Raw genomic sequence first — 19,938 nt, 5'->3', positions numbered from 1 at the left:
TGGCGCACAGCCTTTGGTGACTCTAGTTCCTGGAGATCTGATATCCTCTTATAACCTCTTTTGCAACAGGCCCACGCACGGTTATGCAGAAGTGAAGGCAAAATGCTCGCACATAAAATAAACCTTTAGATATAAACCAGGGGATTGAAACAGACACCGGATGTGGACCTCTGGCCTCCACGTACCCACACATGTACACACACAAGGCACACGCAGGGCAAAGCAGGGATTGTCTCTGGAAAACGTGGTCACCCCAGGAAGAAGGGAAATTTGAGGGGGTATACTGCCTTCCCACTGACAGCCTTTCTACATTCTTCAGTCAGGTATTTTCTTGCCTCAGCCGAATTATGGAAGAGCGATCACTGGAAAGCAGGAAGCAGACCCTACCACCAAAGACACTTTTATTCCTAGGTTCAGGCCTTACAGGCAACGTCCTGAAAACATCCCCACCGCGATCACATGGGTGACTATTTGGCTTCACCCAGCAGACCACGCCCAGGAAATGGTTCTTCCAATGGGAGGCTCTACCCAGGTGCTCATTAAAAATGCAGACACTCCCGGCCCAGACCTACAGAACCAGAACCTGCATTTTAGCTGAATTCACAACCCAAAGTGATTAATAACGCATATAAAAGTCTGAGACTAACCCCTGGATTATTGTCTCACAGTAAGAAAACAGTCCTTTACAACGTGATCGTGCATGCATGTACATAAAACTGAAACCAAACTCTCGTGAAGCAGTGCTTACCGTTATTTTTATGAGGGAAAACAATGTGTTGGGGACTCCGGAGCTACATTTCCGAGCCCCCTCCTTGTTCTCAGAGAAATTATAAAGGCCCTGGGAGCAATGCCTAGAAGGTGTGGGGAGTGCTTGGTGGGTTATCAAGAAAAGTGGTATAAGTACTTTCTAGCTTGCTCTGGGAAACGTGCGCTTAGTCACTTCTGAGTTTGAACTTGGAGCCTGGACCTGGGAGGCGGGGGTGCGTGGGAGGGCTGCGAGGGGGGCAGTTGAAAGTTTGCAGAGTCCTGGAAGGGGCCTTGATTGGCGGTAGGAGGAAGGCAAGGGCTGGAAGCTGGAGAGGGCTGGGGCTGGAAGGCTCTCGGGCGGCGAGAGGTCCTGCCCAGCTGTTGGCGAGGAGTTTCCTGTTTCCCTCCCGGCGCCCGGGTAAAGTTGATGAGTGAGTCACTCGCGCGCACCGACCGACGACACCCCCCGCGCGCGCACACGCTCGCCTGGGGGACGGAGCCCCAGCCTCCTGCGCAGCTCTCCTCGGCCGCCGGGGGCCTCCTGCGGGCCTCCAAACTCCCGGGATCGCCGGCCACATCTGGCCCGCACCTCTGCCCGGCGCGCTCGGGGCGGCCCAGGCACCCAGAGAGGACGAAGAGTCAAGGCGCAGCCCGGGGTCCCTGAGGCTCGGTTCGCGGCGCCCCAGGGGCCGGTCTATGACGAGCGACAGGGGCTACCATGGGTTGGGGGCTGCTCCGGGGCCTGTGGCCGCTGCACATCGTCCTGTGGACGCGCATCGCCAGCACGATCCCGCCGCACGTTCCCAAGTCGGGTGAGTGAGTGGCCGGGGCGCGACGCTGGGAGTCCACTAGGGCTCCTCGGTCCTCCTCCGACCCCCAGGGCAGCGATTGACAGTCGGCCGCGGGTCCCGGCGAGAGGGCGGAAACGGGAAGTTTGTAGCGGCCCGAGTCGTCCCAGGCCGGCTGAGATCGCAGAAGATCTCTCGCAAAAGAGGACAGTTCACTTGCGGGAGACTTGGGGACGCTCCTGACCCCTTTGTGCGCGCACGAAAGGTTAGGGAGGCAGCGAGGGCCTGCACCCCCGGAAAGGGAAGTTTGAGAACTTGGGGCTTGGAGGAGTCGCGGCAGGGGACTGGGCGCCCAGCTGTTGCACACCTGGGCCGAGTACTGCCCTAGATACCCCGACTGAACCAGACTCTCAGTCCTCAGTTCTACCACCTTGGGAGGGATTCTGGGCCCCAACTCACTGGAAACAAGTTTGAGAAAAGAACTGATCTCTGAGGGCTGTCATCTATCCCCCTGGCCTGCGGGGATGGGGACTCAATGAGGGTGGTCAGTTTGATGGCTTAGAGTAATTTAACGCGTGCCTATTAAGTGCTGCACCCCAGGGTTAAAGATCTCAGCAGTTGTCATTCGGTGGAAACACCTAACCCAGGATGCCCACCAGGTCCCATCTCAGGGGCAGCAGTCAAGAAAGAGAAGCAGGAATCAGGACTCCTTCCTAAGGACTTGCCTGGGAAGTGCAGAATCTCTGAAGTTTTAACTCAGAAGTTAAAATTGTTGCAGCTATTTGTAGTCAGGGCCACTGTTTGGGCAAGTCACATGACTCTGGGCCTCAGTTTACCCCTTTGTACATCTCCGTGGTTCAGTTTGTGTAAGTCTGGCACTCTTTCCATCATTGGCTTCCCGTGCTCTTCTCTGGTGATTTCGGGACTAGGAGATGTCCAGGGTCGTTTTTGGGTGAGGGAGCTCTTTAAGGATGTTAGCAGTGGAGCATTTCACAAGGGGCGAACCACACAAAGCAAAACAGCGAAACTCCCATCAGGGTTTTAGTTCTACAGTTTCTTAAAGTCTGCTTCAATTTTGCTCTCTCTGATAAGCTGCAGCTCCAGAAAGTTAAACCGTCTCTGATGTTACCCCAGCCTTGACTGGAGACTTGGCTCCATGGAAAAGGACATTGGAATGCAAGCTTGAGGACCTAAGTTCAAATCCCCATATCCATATACAAAGTTGGGTGTGGTTCCTTGTCAACCCGGTGGTAGTGGAAGGAGACTGGAGGCCCTTTAGAAATTGATGGATGCCAACCTGGCTGTAGGTTGGGTGAGAGACCTTGACTCAAGGGAACCATGTGGAGATTGATAAAGCAGAACACCTCATATCCTCCTTTGCCTCCCCACACACATATACCCTCCCCCCAACACACATAAACAAGAAAAATGTTTTAAAAAGAGATGAAAAGAAAACCCATTGGATTCAGCTGATGACATCACACATGATACCCATCCTTTTCTGTATACATAAAACATTTGCTTTTAGACAGGGAAGGAACAAAACTCAGGAGGCCCAATTTAGGTTTTGTTTACAAGATTAAGATTTGTGATTTTCAAATTCCGGGCTCTGTTGCTCATGAGTCATTTATACACACAGTTTTAAACAATTAGCTGATGGGCCTGGTGGGTCTTTTTAATTTGGGCTTTAGATAGTTTTATAAAACTGGGGCTTTTCACATTTCTGTGGAATTGCCTTTCCAGAGCCTTTGGACAATTTATTTTGAGTTGAACCCACGTGGTCAAAGTTCTCAAAGATGGTTTAGAGTTGGAAGAAGCTCCCGGGGAGAGGCTACATGGAATTCCACTTGCCTTTTTTCCACAGGAGGGAAGAGTGGCAGGGTATCTCTGACATGAGTGGTAAACTGTGAGAACAGTTTCCAAGATAACACAGTGCAAGATAAGATATGAAGGAACTAGAGATTGTTTACCAAGTCCCAGTCAGTCCTTAAAAAACAAAATTAAATTCAACCCATCTTATGTTTACCAGACTGCCAGGCGAGCAAGCGATTTCAACACTAGACACATTTGCACTAATATCTATCTATCTGTATCAATCCATCATCTCTCTATCTTCTATCACTTTTTTCTCATGTGCATCTGTGGGGGTTACACATGCGTGCTGGAATAGAGTGGGAGCACACTTGCTTGCTCTTGGGTGTGGAAGCCAGAGGTTGACATCCGCTGCCTTCTTCAGTGGCTCCACCTCATTTACTGAGACAGGTTTCTTTGACAGTACAGGGCCTCTAGCCCAGAGTGCACTGTGTTGGTTTGTCCTGCTAGCCAGCTTGTCTTGAGGCACCCTGTCTCGGCCTCCTGGGTGCTGGCACTGCAGGTGACCCCCTTTCTGGCTCTTTATGTAGGTGCTTAGGATCTGAATTAAGGTTCCCACACTTGCAAGACAAATGCTTTATGGGCTGAGTCAAGAAAAATACTTAGATAGGTTTTAATTTTAAAAATTAGTGTGTGAAAAATTTGTGTCTCTGTGTGTGCTCCTGGTTGCAAGCACCTGGACTTGTTGAGACCTCCTGCATCCCTCAAAAAATTAAAATGTTTGTTTCTGATGCATTACTTTCACACTGGTAAATGCTCCAAAATCAGAAATGACTTTTAGAGGAAAACATACCTGGGAAGCGCCAGACCTCAGAAAATGTGGTTTTCATTTCTTAGGTGCCTACAGAAGGGTCCTCACAGGGGACCAAACCTTGGTCCAGTGTCCCAGGGATCACTGGTCCCTACAGGCTCTTAAAGGTCTAACTCATCTTGTCCAGGTCGGGGACCAGAAATCTTTGAGTCCTGGAGATTACTCTTTAGGCCCTGCTTCCCACAGCACCACCCCCCAGGTGTATTTTCACCTCCAGGCACTTCCTTTAATGACATCTTATTTTTAACAAGTGGCTTTAATTTGGTGCCTCTGTTTCGACTTAGCACCCCACATTCAGGGCCCCTCATTAAACGCCCACTTGACGTAGGTCCTCCGTGACATCCACTGTCTGTTTCGTCTTTTCTTCTTCTGCCATCAAGCTGCCTTCTTTACAGTTTTCTTTACATTTATGAATTTTTATGTTAAATTTTGGTTTATTTATTTCATATGTGTGACTGTGTGAGGCAGCTGTGAGTATAGACAAATAGACAAGAGAGTACACTAAATGCAGATGCCCATGGAGACCAAAGGGTGTTGCCTCTGACTGGAGCTGGAGTTACAGATGGTTGCCAGCCTTCCAGTGTAGACGTTGGGAGTGGAATCCAGGTCTTCTGCAGCAGCAGGATGTGCTCCTAGCAGAGGAATGAGCTCTCCAGCCCCTGGGAACGGCTCTGTTTCCTGAACATTAACAGCACTTCATTAATGCTATCTTCCAAAGTGCCTCATTGCTCTTCCTTCTTCACAGTATTTATTGAATACCTCCCGGGCTGCAGTTCTCAAAGAGTGGGTCCTGACCAACCCTTTCACAGAGTTCACATCTCAGACAGCCTGCATGTCAGATATTTATACTCCGATTCATAGCTGTAGCAAAATTGCAGTTATGAAGCAGCAGGGGAATAATTTTATGGTTGGGGTCACCACACATGAGGAATTGTCTTAAAGGTGACAGTATCAGGAAGGTGGAGAACTGATGCTCTAGAGGGACATTAAGACCCAGAGGACCCTGCCCAGAATGACTGGGACAGACCCCTTCTTACTCATTTCATTTCTCTGCGCTGTACCTGCATCCTGTCATGGACAGAGCACCGGCACAGAGGGGGGCCTAGAACATTGTCACCTTCCCCATACGCCAAATCCCTGGTGGTTTGCTGAATGCACCAGGAGGGTGCGCACATTCGAGATGTCCTTCTTGGTGCCTCTGCGTGTGTTTCTCATTGCTGTGTTCTTACTTCACTGTCTCTGTCTGATTACAAGCCAGCCAGAAGACCTGCAGTCCTCATTGGTTCCTGTTACATACACTGGACCAAGTCGTCCAGCCTATCTTTCTGTTGGATGGGCTGGAGGTACGGTGAGGGCTATGCACTGCAGATCAGGTTGTTTTGGCTTCCAGTCCTGCCTGTCCCTTTCTGGCTATGTAGACTGTGAGTCCTTTGGGCTTGTATTGTAAAACTGGGATGATAGACTTGCGGTAGGGTGGGACAAAATAATACTTTCAAGTGCTTAGCTCCATGTTCATGCCCCAAAGACGACAGGTCTGGTCATTATTAGCTCTTCAGTCACACCTGGCAAAGGCCCCACTGACCCTGTTCAATCTGACTTTGCATGCTACCAAGACCTACAGCATCCCAAGCCTCATTCTAGCCTGCTGTTCCTCCATTCACTTTCTTCTGCCTTCTGCCTCTCTTTGGAAGTTCTGTCCAACTATTTTTTCTCATCTTTGAAGACCTACCTACTTTGGACCTTATAAGGAAACTTGCTTTGGGTGTGACAAGTGGGCCAAGTGTCCCCTTCTCTGCTCCCTCTCTGTGCCTAACAGTCATCTTAATGTGATTCCCTTGTCCGCCGAGCCTTGCAGCCCCTCAAAGGCAAGCAAGGTCTGTTACTCAGAGACTGGTCTCCAGGGTCACCCCAGGCTGACACATCATTTTTCCAGGAAGGGCTGAGCTGAGCCCTCTTCATCCTGCTGGGAAAGTGTGACTGGGACACTGTCTTTACTGCCCAGGCAGACCCTGTTATGGTGGCTTTGGTCTTGAATGGTTGGAGTATCTGGTCAGTGAGGCTTTTGGTTTGGCTTTGCAGCACCTTCGATTGAGCCCAAAGCTTTGTGTATGCCCCATTGGTATTTTGGAGCTTGATCTCATTAAGTTGCCACAATGGGCCTTACGTACCCTGGGGTAAAGCAGCCTTTCATCCTGCTTTACTTTTGCCTCAGCCCTTAATAACCAGGCCTCCAGGCCTGGGCCTCCAGGCTCAGCTTGGCTATTTCTATGCTATGTAATCAGTTCCTATATTCTGACCAAAGATAGAAAAAGATGTTTTGACCCCTGACATATTCTTAAACTGGTATAGAGGGTTCAAAACCATGACACTTTAGAAAAGTTTTCACCTATAAAAATTATCCCGTGAAAGCCAGCTCTCTCTCTCTCTCTCTCTCTCTCTCTCTCTCTCTCTCTCTCTCTCTCTCTCTCTCCCTCCCTCCTTCCCTCTTTTTTTTTCAAAGAGAAAAGGAGACAGTAGAAAGTAGAGACAGTAACTGCAAAATATAATGCAAATTTAAGTGCAGGTTTTGTCATTTTGGGGTGCTGTTTGTTTGTTTATTTTTGAGACATGGGTTGGCCTGGAATTTACCATATAGCCTGGGCTGGCTCCACACTCTTAGCCTCTCACATGCTGCTATTACAGGCATGAGCCCATCTTAAATGTTTACATTTACTTTTCCACCCAGGCTTCGCGTTTTGGTGTCTGAGCACTGTGTCTAAGGGAAGTTTTCCCCTCCTACAACAGCTGTCTATCATACAGCATCCTGGGGATTATTTAGGTCAGATGCTAACCACCAAGACACTTCAAAATAGGCTGCATGCAACTGTGCTTCCTGGCCCCGGCTCAGCATATTCAGCCGAGTGCTAAGTAAAAGTTTACCCCTAACACCCGGCTAGGTTCCCTGCTCCAGCTCTTTTGGATCTGGGATGGTTGAAGTCATAGTTTTCGGAACCAGCAGATGAGCAGTAGCAACAGAGTGTTCACAGCTTGTTTTGTCCCTCCTCCTCCTCCCTCCCACAGAGGCTTGTGACCTCTGACAGGGGCAGAGGGCAATTGATCACTGTGTTTCTGTGCGGGGTGTGCTGAGGGGTTTAGGAAGCTACACAGACACCCGGGCTCACTTCAAGGAGCAATTAGGAAGATGGTGACATTGCTTATTTAATTTAATCATAGGAAGAGACCAAAAGGTAATTCTTACAATTCTTTATTGGATGACGGCTATTCATATTCATTTAACCTGTGTGTGTGTGTGTGTGTGTGTGTGTGTGTGTGTGTGTGTAAGAGAAGCTAGAAGGGACAACGAGATGTCATATTTGAGAGCTGGGGTGGGAGTGGGGAAACTTCCCACCTCAGATGCCCTCAATGTGTCCCTCCTGATGGGGTCACATGCTTTTGTGACCTGACATCTTTTTTTTTTTTAATTCCATTTTGTACTTCTCCTTATGCACATTCATTGTACATAGTACCGTGTGGTAGAAGGACATCTTTTTTCATGGAAATATGTTGTACCTCTTGATGATCTTTGAAGCACAGAAAATCAAAACAGAGACAGTGTCTTGTACACAGATACTTTACAGTTCCTGGCCTGACAGTGGCATCGTGGGAACCAGGGTGACCTGGGATTTGATAGTCATAGCAACTCAGCTACATCACATTCAATAAAGTTTATTGTAAAATTCAAGTTCCAAGCATATGGGACCATCACAGGCACAGGGCACAAACAACTGCTAGTGACCGAAAGCAGAATAGACTTGACCTGACTTAATGAAGACAGAAAATTTCCTTTGGAGGTTCCAGCTCATTGGAAGCCTGTAGCAGGGCAAGATTCTTTTCTACATTGTACCTTGATGGATTGTGACATGTTCTGACCTGGATTCTCCTCCTCTCTCCTCCTCCTCCTTCAAGAGTCAGGGTCTCTTGAAGCCCAGACTGTCCTCAAACTCACTATGTAGCTAAGGTTGACCTTGAACTCCTAATCATCCTGCCTCTAACTTCTGAGCATTGAGCTACAGTCATGCACTACTGCTCCTGTTTTATGTGGTCTTGGGAAGGAACCCAGGGCTTTGTGACTCGAAGCAAGCACTCTACCAAGTGAGGATTCAGATGCCCACCACAGAGCTACTGTCCCCTGGGATGCAGTGGACTCGACCTCTGGCCTCCTGCCTAGGTTCTTACTGGGGAGCTGGCATCTGTGTGTGCTGTTCCTAGGGCTGGAGCTGTAAGCCATCAGAAGGAATTAGCTGCAAGGCAAGAACTTGTGATTGGTGAGATACTATCTGGGAAAGATCAGGCATGCAGGCTCTCCCTCTCTTTATCTGATGGAATATTTTCTTTCAAATACTTTCAGCATTGCAACTAAAATATGAGCCTGGTATATGAGCAAAAGGAACCCATGTTCTCAGAGCATGCCCATGGGGAGGGACACTCTTCACATTTCTGACCTTTCCTCTGCTCCCTTTATGATCGTGTTTTGGGTATCTGGATTGCCAGAATTCTTTCCCCCAAACCTACATCTGCAACCTGCAAGGGTGCTTGGGTCATTTTGTGAAGGCCTTCCTGGCCTCTGGTTGGACACCAGGGGATAAGGAATGAAAGGGGATGGGTAAGGAAGAGGAGGGAAAAGAGGAGGGAGAGAGCTCATTAGAAGACATAATTCTCCATCTCAGTGTCTTGCTTTCAAAATTTTATTTTTATTTATGTGTACATCTTCATGTTAGTATGCACGTGCATGTGGGCGCCTGTGAAGGCCAGAGGAGGGTCAGATGCCCTGGAGCTGGAGTTACAGGTGCTTGTGAGCTGCCTGATGTGCGTGCTGAGAACTGAACTTGGGTCCTTACAGGAGCAACCCATGCTCTAACCACTGAGCCATATCTCCATCTTCTCAAGACTGAACAGGCCACGGAGAGGAAGACAAGATGTCAGCTAGGGCTCCCATTTCCAGGGAAGGTCTTTGAGCAAGGAAGATCCTCTAAAGTTCACTCAGGTCCTCCAAACATTGGGGAGTTGTCTCTGTCAGTCAAGGCACAAGGGGGTATGATTCATTCGGTTCTGCACACACAGTTTGGAGAACTGCAGCTTTGGCTGAACACTCATGTGTCTGAAGGACAGTAAGGGGTGGTCCATATTTTCAATGGATGCCACAGTGGCTCTCCATCTAGTAAAGACCCAAACTGTTTAAAAGATGGATTTATCCGGAGGTGGTCATTCACTGATGCCTGCGAATGACTGCCTTCACCCTCCAAGCCCTGTGACCGTCTTCCACACAGAGAGATGTAGTTGTTCTGTACACCTAGTAACAGATGGATCAGGAATCTTTATGGACACAGTCACTAACCATGGCAGGCACTCTCTGAGATCGTCCTATGGCCTGGAATGTTGCTGAGATCTCCCTGTATGTTAGGAAATACTAAAGACGCCTCTCAGGTGGGTTTTCTAATGATAGTCTCTTAGGTTTCCATTGCTGTGATAAATACCATGACCATAAGCAATGCACCAAGGAAAGGGTCTATTTTTCTTATATCTTCCTGTCGCAGTTCATCACTGAGGGAAGTCAGGGCAGGAACTCAAGGCTCTTAAGAACCTGGAGGCAGGAGCTGATGCAGAGGCCATGGAGGGGTGCTGCTTACTGGCTGGCTCCTCATGGCTTGTTCAGTCTGCTTCTTATAGAACCCAGGACCACCAGCCCAGGGATGGCCCTGACCACAGTGAGCTGAACTCTCCCATATCACTTCCCCTCTGTCAAGAAAATGATCTCCAGTATTGCCACTGAAGGGCAATCCGGTAGGAGCATTTTCTAAATCGAGGCCACATCTTTCCAAATGACTTTAGCTTGTGTTTCATTGACATGAAAACTACCCAGTGCATATTGTAAGTCTTTTAGAGGATTTGTTTTGGGGATCTGAACCCACAGTTCTCTTGGAGTACTGATTTTATATTGTCTTAGTTGATATCAACAGTTTTCCACCCTCGAGAAGACTCTTAGGAGTTAAGAGAAATAAAGATATGATATATTCAATATGTTTCTACTGCATCAGCATTTAAAGTATATTATCCTGTTTTGTTTCTTTAGTGAAATAAAATGAGGCCCGGTCCATGTACCTTGCATGTCACGCCTGACAGATGGCGTTGAGGCAAACATGTACAATGCACTGCAAATGACAAGCTCTCAGCTGAATCATGGTGGAGTTACATACCAGGAACATTAGGTAGCTGTAGAAAGACAGGCACTATATTGGGAAGGACTCTGGGACTTCAAGGCTATAGTGTATATTTCATGATACAGAGGTATATCCAGGAGGATTTGCTATGAAGCATTTTGAAGGTAACCTCAAGTCTTTTTCCTGGTAGAAGCCAAGCTCTTGGTCTGGCGCTGTGGCCAACAAGAATCATCAATGCAAACAATAATTAAGAAACCTTGCAAGGGTTTTGTTTTTCTGCTGGAGTGTTTTCCTAAGTCTGGAGGCAAACCAAAATATTTAGATGGTATTACCTCTGATGAATAATGAAATGGAAAGCTAGTTTTGTAAATTATTAAGGAATAAAGAATTGAGAAGTTGAAGACATGGCTCCAAGACTGCTCTTCCAGAGGACCTGAGTTCAGTTTCCAGTATACACTTTGGACGATAATAAGGGACTCAAGCTCCAGGGAAACCTGGCACCCTCTTCTGCCCTCCACAGCTTCTTCACTCACATGAGCACACCCACACAGACACACATGCATACACATAAATAAAAGTACAGTTTGTTTTGAAAAGTAATGAATGGTAAATTCTTGTTCGGGTCTTAGAGAAAGGATAAAGGATTATTTTTCCTACAATAGAAGAACTTACATACAATGTAGGAAAAAATATTGAGAAGTTTGTCAAGCCACAAGTGGACAAAGAGATTTGGTGGTGGGGCACCCTTTAATCCCAGCACTCGGGAGGCAGACGCAGGTGGATCTTTGTGAGTTCCAGACCAGACTGGTCCACAAGAGCTAGTTCTAGGACAGCCTCTAAAAACACAGAGAACCCCTGTCTCGAAAAACCAAGAGAGAGAGGGGGGGGGAGAGAGAGAGAGAAGGAGAGAGAGAGAGAGAGAGAGAGAGAGAGAGAGAGAGAGAGAGAGAGAGAGATTTGGTTTTTAAAAAGATTTCTATTTGTACTTTGTATAGCATACTAGTTATTCTAAATAAATACTCACTCTCACAGCCAAATTTCTATTCTTAATCATGGGTTAGTTTCTCAACAGAGTGCCTCTAAAACGTGTAAACATAACCTTCCTCAAGACTTGAAGCTATCCCTAATGGTAGGGTTCACTCCCTGGCTTAGGAGATATAGTTAAGAATGTTTTCCCTTCCTCCTCCTGCTGCAAACAGACTGAAGTCTGCACTTTGGCATCACCAAACAAAACCCTTCTCCTCACCCCCACTCGGGTTCAGTTGAAGCCCTTCATCACTTGCCTCACTTTCCAGTCCCATGCCAAGGAGACACAAAGTTGGAAATGTGTAATTACCACAAGACCTTGATCTTAAATGAAAGGTAACCCAGAAGTGACCCTTATTTTGAGATCAGAGTGCTGGGCAGCAGGTGGGGACTGAGGCACCAGGCACAGGAAGGTGTTCAGGCAAACCTGCAAAGTGTTGGCTTCACTGGGGCTTGTTTGCAATTGTTTCTTCTGTCTCTCTGTCTCTGTCTCTGTCTCTGTCTCTGTCTCTGTCTCTGTCTCTCTCTCTCTCTCTCTCTCTCTCTGTGTGTGTGTGTGTGTGTGTGTGTGTGTGTGTGTGTGTGTGTGTGTGTGTGTGTGAACATGAGCAGCACATGTGTAGCAAGTGTCAGGGAATGGCATGCCTACCACAGTGCATGTGTGGCGGTCAGAGGAAAACCTAGGAGTTGGTTCTCTCCTTCCAGCTGCATTATGGTGTGGCCTCTCTTACTTTTGCTGCAGCACCACAGAGGTCCCTAAAATTAAGTGTGTGTATCTGCTGAGCCATCTCTCTTGCCCCAGCAGTTTTTTGAGACAGGCTCTTTATTCGACTTAGAAATTGCCAGCTTGGCTTGGGTCCAGGGAGCCTCTCTCTACCTCCCCAGTCCCAAGATTACAAGTCTTCACTATGCCTGGCTTTTTTTTAAGGTTCATTTGTATTGTTTTTAGTTATGTGTAGGTGTGTGGGTGTGTGCGTGTGAGTAGGGCTCCCATGGAGGCCAGAAGCATCCGATTCCCATAGAGCTGGTATGATAGGCAATTGTGATTTGTCCAACAATGGTGCTGAGAATCAAACGCAGGTCCTCTCCAAGAATGGTACACACCATTCTTGCTGTCCCAACTCTCCATCCTCGTGCCTGGCTTTCTTTATATTATTTCTGAGGATCTAAGCTCAGGTCCTTCTGCATGTGGGCCTTACCCATTGTGATAAATCGACAGCCCCTGAAACATGTCATTCTTTATGCTAATAGGGAAATTTACCAAAATTGACTTAGAAAACATTTATTAAATCCTGAACTAATCCAAATAGAAAACTACCCAGATCCTCACAGGCCAGACCCATCATTTCCCTGGAGTTTTTAATGAATCATTATTAAGGAAAAAAATTTAAAAAAATCTATTACTATAGTTGCTTTAAGAATTCCCTATTGCAGGTGTGTGGGTGACAGACTGTGGAAATAGTGGGTTTGCTTCAGCTGGAACTCATGCCTGATTCAAGACAGCCTTACTTGGTTTGGTGGTAATGTCATCTCTCTTTGGTCAGTTACAGTATTTGGTTCTGATCTTCCCTTGAGTGGGGAAAAATGTCCAATAAGGTCTTTCCCGTGGTAGAGAAATCAGGAAGGACCTTTCTTCATCTTGAATAAGACCTGAGGAGTGTCTGTGTGCCTTGAGTAGGAAAGGAAATATGTGTGGGTATAATTAGTGTTCTGTTGCCGTTCAGAGATGGGTCCATCGCTTTCCTTAAAATACTCTTAGAGAAGACAGACATTGTCATGCCTGGCAGCTTCTAGACTGCTGTTTTTGGCAGGAAGTAGCAGCTGAGACCTGTAATTGCATTTCTGCTTTGTTCGAAGACCCTTGCTAGGCAGAGAATATAGATATTTTGTGGTATGTGTATGTGTGTGTGTGTGTGTGTGTGTGTGTGTGTGTGTGTGTGAGAGAGAGAGAGAGAGAGAGAGAGAGAGAGAGAGAGAGAGGGTGGTAGAGAATCTGTGTGCAGGTATGCCTCACTTGTATGTGAAGGTGGGGGGCTACCTTGGCTTTCATTCTGCAAGGACCATCCACCTTGTGTTTTTGAGACAGGGTCTCTCACTATCCTGGTTGGCCAGTGAGTGCCAGGCACCCACTGGTCTCTACCTCTAAAGCGTTGTATTATAAATGTGTACCACCAAATGGATTCAGGCGTACAGAGGGTCCATTTTCCTTAAGGGTGTGGCTCCTGGTAGTTAGTTTAGCCACACTCATATGGATGGCCCCACACCCAGATGTATATGGACAACACAAATTGGAGCTGATGGGTTATGAAAATAATTTTGTTAAAAAGAGAGCATGAAGTTGGGGGCTAAGGAGGAGGGGTAGACATGGGAGGAGTTAAGGAGAAGACTTGGGGTCCATGTGACTAAAATGCATTGTCAATGAATTAGTCATAATATTTATTTGATAAAAGAATGAAACATTAAAAAAATGAACAAATAACAGAATAAACCCAAATGCATACCACCATGTTCAGGGCTTAACATGGTGCTGAGATACAACTCAGGCCCTCACATTTTCAAGACAAGCACTAGCATAGCCATCTTTTACCTCCAAGCACAGGACTCTCAGTGACTCTCAAGTGACCACATGCCATGTTCATAATTTATTCTCTAGAACCTACATAATGCTCTCAGAGGAATAGGTCATTTGATATCATCTGTTTTGCAAAACTACATAAAAATAAAAACCAAGCCACAACCTTTGACAGACAGTCTGAAATCTCTGAAGTTATGTGGTTCTAGACTGAGTGCAACTCTGTCAGCCCATGCTGGGCACTCTTGTTTTTAAAGAGACCATTGTCAGGAAAACTTCCAAGGTCACCATTCACAGGGCACTCTCTTCACCTGCTTTTCTCTTCTGGAGTGCAGGGGGACAGTCTGTCTGATGTCCTGTCCCTGTCTTCTCTAGCTGTGGCCTTACTTATTGAACTCCCATGAGTTCATGTGTCAAGAGCCCAACTCTTGAGCCCCAGAGCTTTGACATTGAGCACAGTAGGTATCTGTTCCTAATCTCTGGTGGCAACTGAAGATTTTCTAATACTTATTGTTCCTCATGGTCCAGCAGATTGGCATCCCTGAGAATCTTGAGCCCTTTCCCGGCAACCTACAATCTGAGTTCGTATTTGTCAGGATTCCCCCCAAAGCTTTTACCAATAGGGTCTCCTTGTCTGCTGTGATTTCACTGGGTCCCCACAGGCTGGATCCATCACTCCAGAAGAGGAAGATTCTTAGGGGAGCTGTCCCCAGTGTCACTAACGTCCTTCACAAAGCTTGTAAATGCCACACTAGGCCTGGCATGGACTGTGTCCTGGCCAGCGGCCAGTCAAATGAGGCAGTTTGCTTCACTGTAGCCTTCCTGGGCTTTTCAGCCACCAAATGCCCATCTCACCCAATAATTTGATTCTCTATGGAATACATACCATTAGTCAGGTCACATCATCAAAGTCTGCCTTGGCATATGTAGACTTTAGTCTATGCTGGGATCTTTGTACCATGGCATCCCTTACAATGTGTGGCATCATCCTCTGTGCCCAGTGCCAAGTATGTACAAGCCCAGCAAATTATAAATTAATGACAGTTATTTGGGAAGTTGGTTCTCCTCAATCTCTCAATGTTGTTACTTTTGAAATTAATTATTTATTTACATAATTTATGTAATAAATGTTTTCTCCTTACACATTTATTTATTTATTTATTTTGCTTGCACATAGTGGGAGAGGGAGGGAGCATGCCATGGAGAGAATGTGGAGGTCAGTTCCTGAGAGTCAGTTCTGGCCTTCCACTGTATGGGCCCCAGGGACCAAACTCAGGTCCTCAGGCTTGGTGCCAAGCACCTTCACCCGCTGAGCCCTCTCACCAGCCTATCCCCCATCCTTTCCCAGTGTTCCTCTTCTGTTTTGAGGAACTCAATTCGCTGAAGCTCAGGAAGGATGCATCAGACTTTCCCCAACACACTGGGCATTGGCTTCAAACCACTCTGCGCGTGTCCCCTCTGACTGGCTTCTGTATTTTACTCAATCCTAAGGCAATTTTTAAACCCTGGCTACTTTCATCTTCTAGAATTCTCAATTCCTGTTAGTGATTAAGGCCCCTAAAGTAATACTGTAACAATAAACAGTTTTCAGGACCAAGTTTCTGACCTTTTCAATCCTTTTCTTTTTCTTACCTTTTTGTTTTTTCTAAACCTTCTGCCATCTGAACTGTACTTGCCGTAAAAGAAAAAAAAAAAAAGAACAAAAAATTTCCACTGTCTTCTGTGTCTCATGCTGCTTCCGGTTGCGTCAATCTCAACATCTTCATCAGCCTGGCATAATCCTTAGTTGCCTGGACCCTTTTAATGAGACATGTTTACAGCCGAAACCTGCTTGTGTTAAATGCAGGGCTACTTGGTTTCAGTTTTACTCTCCAGTTAAGCGACCACAGCACCAACTTTCTGTCACTGAAGACTCTTCTCATGGGCTCCTCCTTGTTCACCATTGACGGCCTCTAATCAGGCCTCTCGCACGTTTTTCTGTCAGTTGAATCTCTCCTGGCCCAGCCTTCTGTGGGTTCTCCCCCTGAATCCTTGGTGACCACATAACTTCCCTTCCCCACTGAGAGTCAGAGTCTTCTTCGTGTGCCTGATGCACACGCTAGGCAGATTCATTTCATGAGAATATGCGCGGATCAGACGGGGTCTCTGTCATCTCCCATTCTGTTAATGGACACTTCATTCCCTGGATCCTACTTATTAATAACTAAATAATAATTTCTCGTGTGTGTTTATACTATCTATGAGGATATATATTTGTGTGTATATTTGTGGTATGTATGAGGATACATGTGCGGGAGTGGAGGATATGTTTTTGGTATGTGTGAAGGAAAATGTGTGTATGTGAGTGTGCATGTATTTTCCTGGTATGTGTGTGAATGTGTGTGTGGGGGGGGCACACTAGGGAACAACTGTACAACTTAGGGTGTCATTTCTTAGCTGCTATCAACTCATTTTCAAAATAATTAAAACCTTATTGTAAAGAACTTTCAAATAAAAAGTATTACTCAGTGAAATTAGCCAGACCCAAAGTCTATACATCTCAGTGAACTTCTGTAGGTGTCTTCTCTGTGGGCCTGGATCTTGCCAAAGTAGACTAGCCTGCCTGGTGGGAGTCTCACATATCTGCCTGTCTCCATGTCCCCAGTAGGGGGTTATCCATGGAGGTCACTAATGGTTGTGAGCCATCATGTGGGCATTGGGAATCCTACCCAGGTCCTTGGCAGGAGCAACAAGTGCTCTTGACCATTGAGCCATCTCTCCAGCACCTGGGCTACATCTTTAACTCCTGTGAAGTGACTTAAATCCCCATCTTTCTCTTGCTCACTGCCTCTCTTGCAAGCTCATTCACTGGCCACTCACCAACCTATGGTGTATGCCTTCTCACTTCGTATTAGATTGAAAACTCTCTGAGGCAACTGCCGTTGATGTCTGATTCTGCCCATCTCCCGAGCAAGTGTTCTCTGTACATGTGCTTATGTGCGTGTTTCGTTCTTTGCTGTCCCCAATTCACTGCTTTTAAAGGCAAAGGAACAGGCTGTGAACCTAGAATACTTGCCTTCTTGTTGTCAAGCATTACTGCCAGAACTTTGCTACCTATAGCTACAGGTATGTTTCACAGAACTCTGGGCTTGTAGGAAGTCTTGAGTAATCCACCGTGATGCTGTCTATGGTGTAGATTTGTTCAACCTTCAGGCTTTCATTCTGCAAGTTTGGGGTTTCTGCACTGGGAGGGGTTATAGGGCTTGTTATTCTTTCCTACATTGCGTTTGTCTTTGATATTTTTTTCTTTTGTCCATCACTTCAGACAGTATGATTCCAGAAGCTCACAGAACTCAAAAATCATATTGCTTAGGAGAGATACTGGCCCAACTACCTTCCTTTGCATGAACTATAAGCTGTCTTCTGCCACTGGGATTATTGGAGAAGGGATGGGGTGGGAGACTGTTGAGGAAGAAGAGAGGGTTAGATGACTCTTCTTCCTGCCTGAGAGTAGTGCAAGGTGACTCTTTCAGGAAAGCCCTGTTAGAATGACATATCTGTAACAATTGAATAGGAGGCCTTGTCATGTGGAGGCGTAACAGGAACTAGCTGGGAGGACGTTTGGGAAAGCCTTTAACTCTCTCCTCCATGGTGGTGTTCTCAGCTCCATACGGCAATGCCGGTGCACATGTAGCCTGGGCTCCAGGCGCTGTGTGTTTCCTGCTCTGCCCGCAGGCAGACTGCCACCTCATTCATCCACTGGATCATCCTAGGATGCCCCCACTATGCCCCCACTCTGAAGAAGGGATGGATAACCACGGACATCATAATCTCCCTCAGGCTGCGTTCGAGTTAGTTTTTCTCACCCCTGTGGCAAAAATACGAGACAGAAGCAACTTAGAGGTAAATAGACTCTTTGGTTTGGGTCCATTGTAATCAGCAAGGCATGGTACAGAAGTCATGGCCACTCTGGCAGGGAACCTGTAACAGGACTTTGCCAAATCTTGAAAGCATGTGAACAAAATTTTGGACAAGGGAACAGACAATTCATGCTAGAGCCAGAAGCAGCTGCCACTTGCAAAACTAGCCCCCCCCCCTCCCCAACCCTATGACTTATTCTGCTAGGGTGTCTGTAGTCTGGAAAACTTCACAAGCTCCCCAAACAGTGCCATCATCTGGAGATGCTGCATTCAAACACCAACCTGTGGGGGACAGTCCACATTCAGACCAAACAGCAGGTGTGCACGGCCTGAGTTTTTACCCTTTCTAGGGAGTCAGAGGAAATGAAAGAAAAGTTCATGACCTTAGTCTTAATAGTCTGATACTTTTCAGAAATGGTTGAGATTCAGGACTCTTAATTTGACACGCCAATGCCAATAGTTAGCTTTTGAAACTGCCAAAAACGTTTATCTTTCAAGATTTTAATGATGGAGTTGGTGGGAGAGTGCTGGTGGCCATCATATAATCACTTACAGTGTTCAGGACAGTACTAGCCGTTGTCACACACTTATTAATTAGATAGATGCCTGGAGAGTCTCCAGGGCGTAGAAGAACACCCAGTTTCTTTTCGATAATGATTAATTTTGTTATTTGGCGATTTCATAATGTATATAATGTGTTCTGACTACTTCCTCTTCCCGTCGTCTCTTATCTCTCCCACCACTGTCCCCCTTCCCCTATCCCACCAGTATGTGACTTAGTTTCCTGACCCATTTAGATAAGCAGTACCACCCATGTGACAGTTGAGTTGGTGGCATCCAGTTTCTTAACAGTTCAATGATATCTTCTTGAATCACAGCTATAACTTTAGTTCCCATGAGCCGTCTCTGCCAATGTTTAATAGTCACTTCCCCTTGCATCTCTTCTTTTTCTCTTGGTGGACATATGTGTGTGTTGCATGTTTGTGTATGTAGTTTGTGTGTGTGTGTGTGTGTGTGTGTGTGTGTGTGTGTATACACACACACACACACACACACACACACACACACACACAGATATGTAGAGACCAGAGGTCAATATTCAATATCTCTTTCTCTGTTATTATTATTTTTAATTATAGACAGAATCTCTCTCTGAATTTGGAGCTCATCATTAGGTTAGACTTCTTGGTCAGCAAGACCCAGGGATCCTCATGTCTCTACCCTCCCAGTGCTGGGATTGGAAGGAAGCATTTCCTTGTTCAGCCTTTTCATTTGGCTACTGGGAATCTGTACTCAGATCCTCTTGCTTACATGCAGACACTTTACAGAATAGGTCCTCTTCTCATCCCCTGCAGCAACTTTTATAGAAAAAAACAACTGGCCTAGGTATCCAATGTCTATAGGAGTCATGTTCTGCCAATCAAAACAGCCCTGATCTCTGAATATTTCTTGAGGTGTTCATCTTTTACAGGTCCTGGGTAGGGGAATGAGAAACAATACACATCCTCTGATACAAGGCTAGTTGATGATGATCAGTGCTGTAGCAGGCTGCAGGAGGGGCTTTGCAGGCAACCCTGGGAAGCTTGGGAATGTCATTGATGGTGTCGCTTCTAGAAAATCTTCACTATGATGTCATCAGGGTGTCAGCTACTTGGCTCTTGTGCTCTATAAATGGCAGGGTCCTAAAGTCAGAAGAAAATGGAGAGATTAGAGGGCCCAGGTGACATACACTGGTTCCAAGTAGAGCTTAGACTGCATTCCCAGAGGCCAATGTGCACTCTGTTAGAGTAGCCAGGGCCACTTTAGTGAACTTCAGTCCTCTATTGGTTGGTTAGCCTTCTCATTGCTGTGACAAATGCCTGAGACAGAAACAGCTTTAGGAAAGAAGGCTTGTTTTGGATCACAGTTTGGGTCTCCCATCAGTTATGATGGTGAAGGCCTGGCAGCAAGACCATGAGGCAGCCGCTCCATTGCACCCACAGTCAGGAAGCAGAGACAGAGAGGCCTGCTGGGGCTTGCTTGCCTT

The 19,938-nt window shown here is 46.5% G+C and overlaps 1 protein-coding gene and 1 non-coding gene across 3 annotated transcripts in view; both read left to right on the top strand.

Moving 5' to 3' along the window:
• The first annotated feature begins 1,073 nt into the window (after positions 1 to 1,073).
• Positions 1,074 to 19,938, top strand: part of Tgfbr2 (transforming growth factor beta receptor 2) — a 95,456-nt gene continuing 76,591 nt past the window's right edge. Inside the window, exon 1 of one of the 2 annotated variants that reach the window (XM_027415317.2) lies at positions 1,074 to 1,559. In XM_027415317.2, coding sequence (XP_027271118.1) covers positions 1,466 to 1,559 — 94 coding nt within the window. In that variant the 5' untranslated portion in view covers positions 1,074 to 1,465. The remainder of the gene's footprint in view (positions 1,560 to 19,938) is intronic. The other variant, XM_027415318.2, reaches the window with a different exon arrangement.
• Positions 18,888 to 19,029, top strand: LOC113835628. The gene has a single exon (XR_003485308.1). It is a non-coding gene; the product is annotated as a small nucleolar RNA SNORA23 (small nucleolar RNA).

The sequence above is a fragment of the Cricetulus griseus genome, chromosome 4, assembly GCF_003668045.3.
Source record: "Cricetulus griseus strain 17A/GY chromosome 4, alternate assembly CriGri-PICRH-1.0, whole genome shotgun sequence".
NCBI classification, from domain to species: domain Eukaryota; kingdom Metazoa; phylum Chordata; class Mammalia; order Rodentia; family Cricetidae; genus Cricetulus; species Cricetulus griseus.
This window is presented reverse-complemented; position numbering and strand designations above follow the sequence as displayed.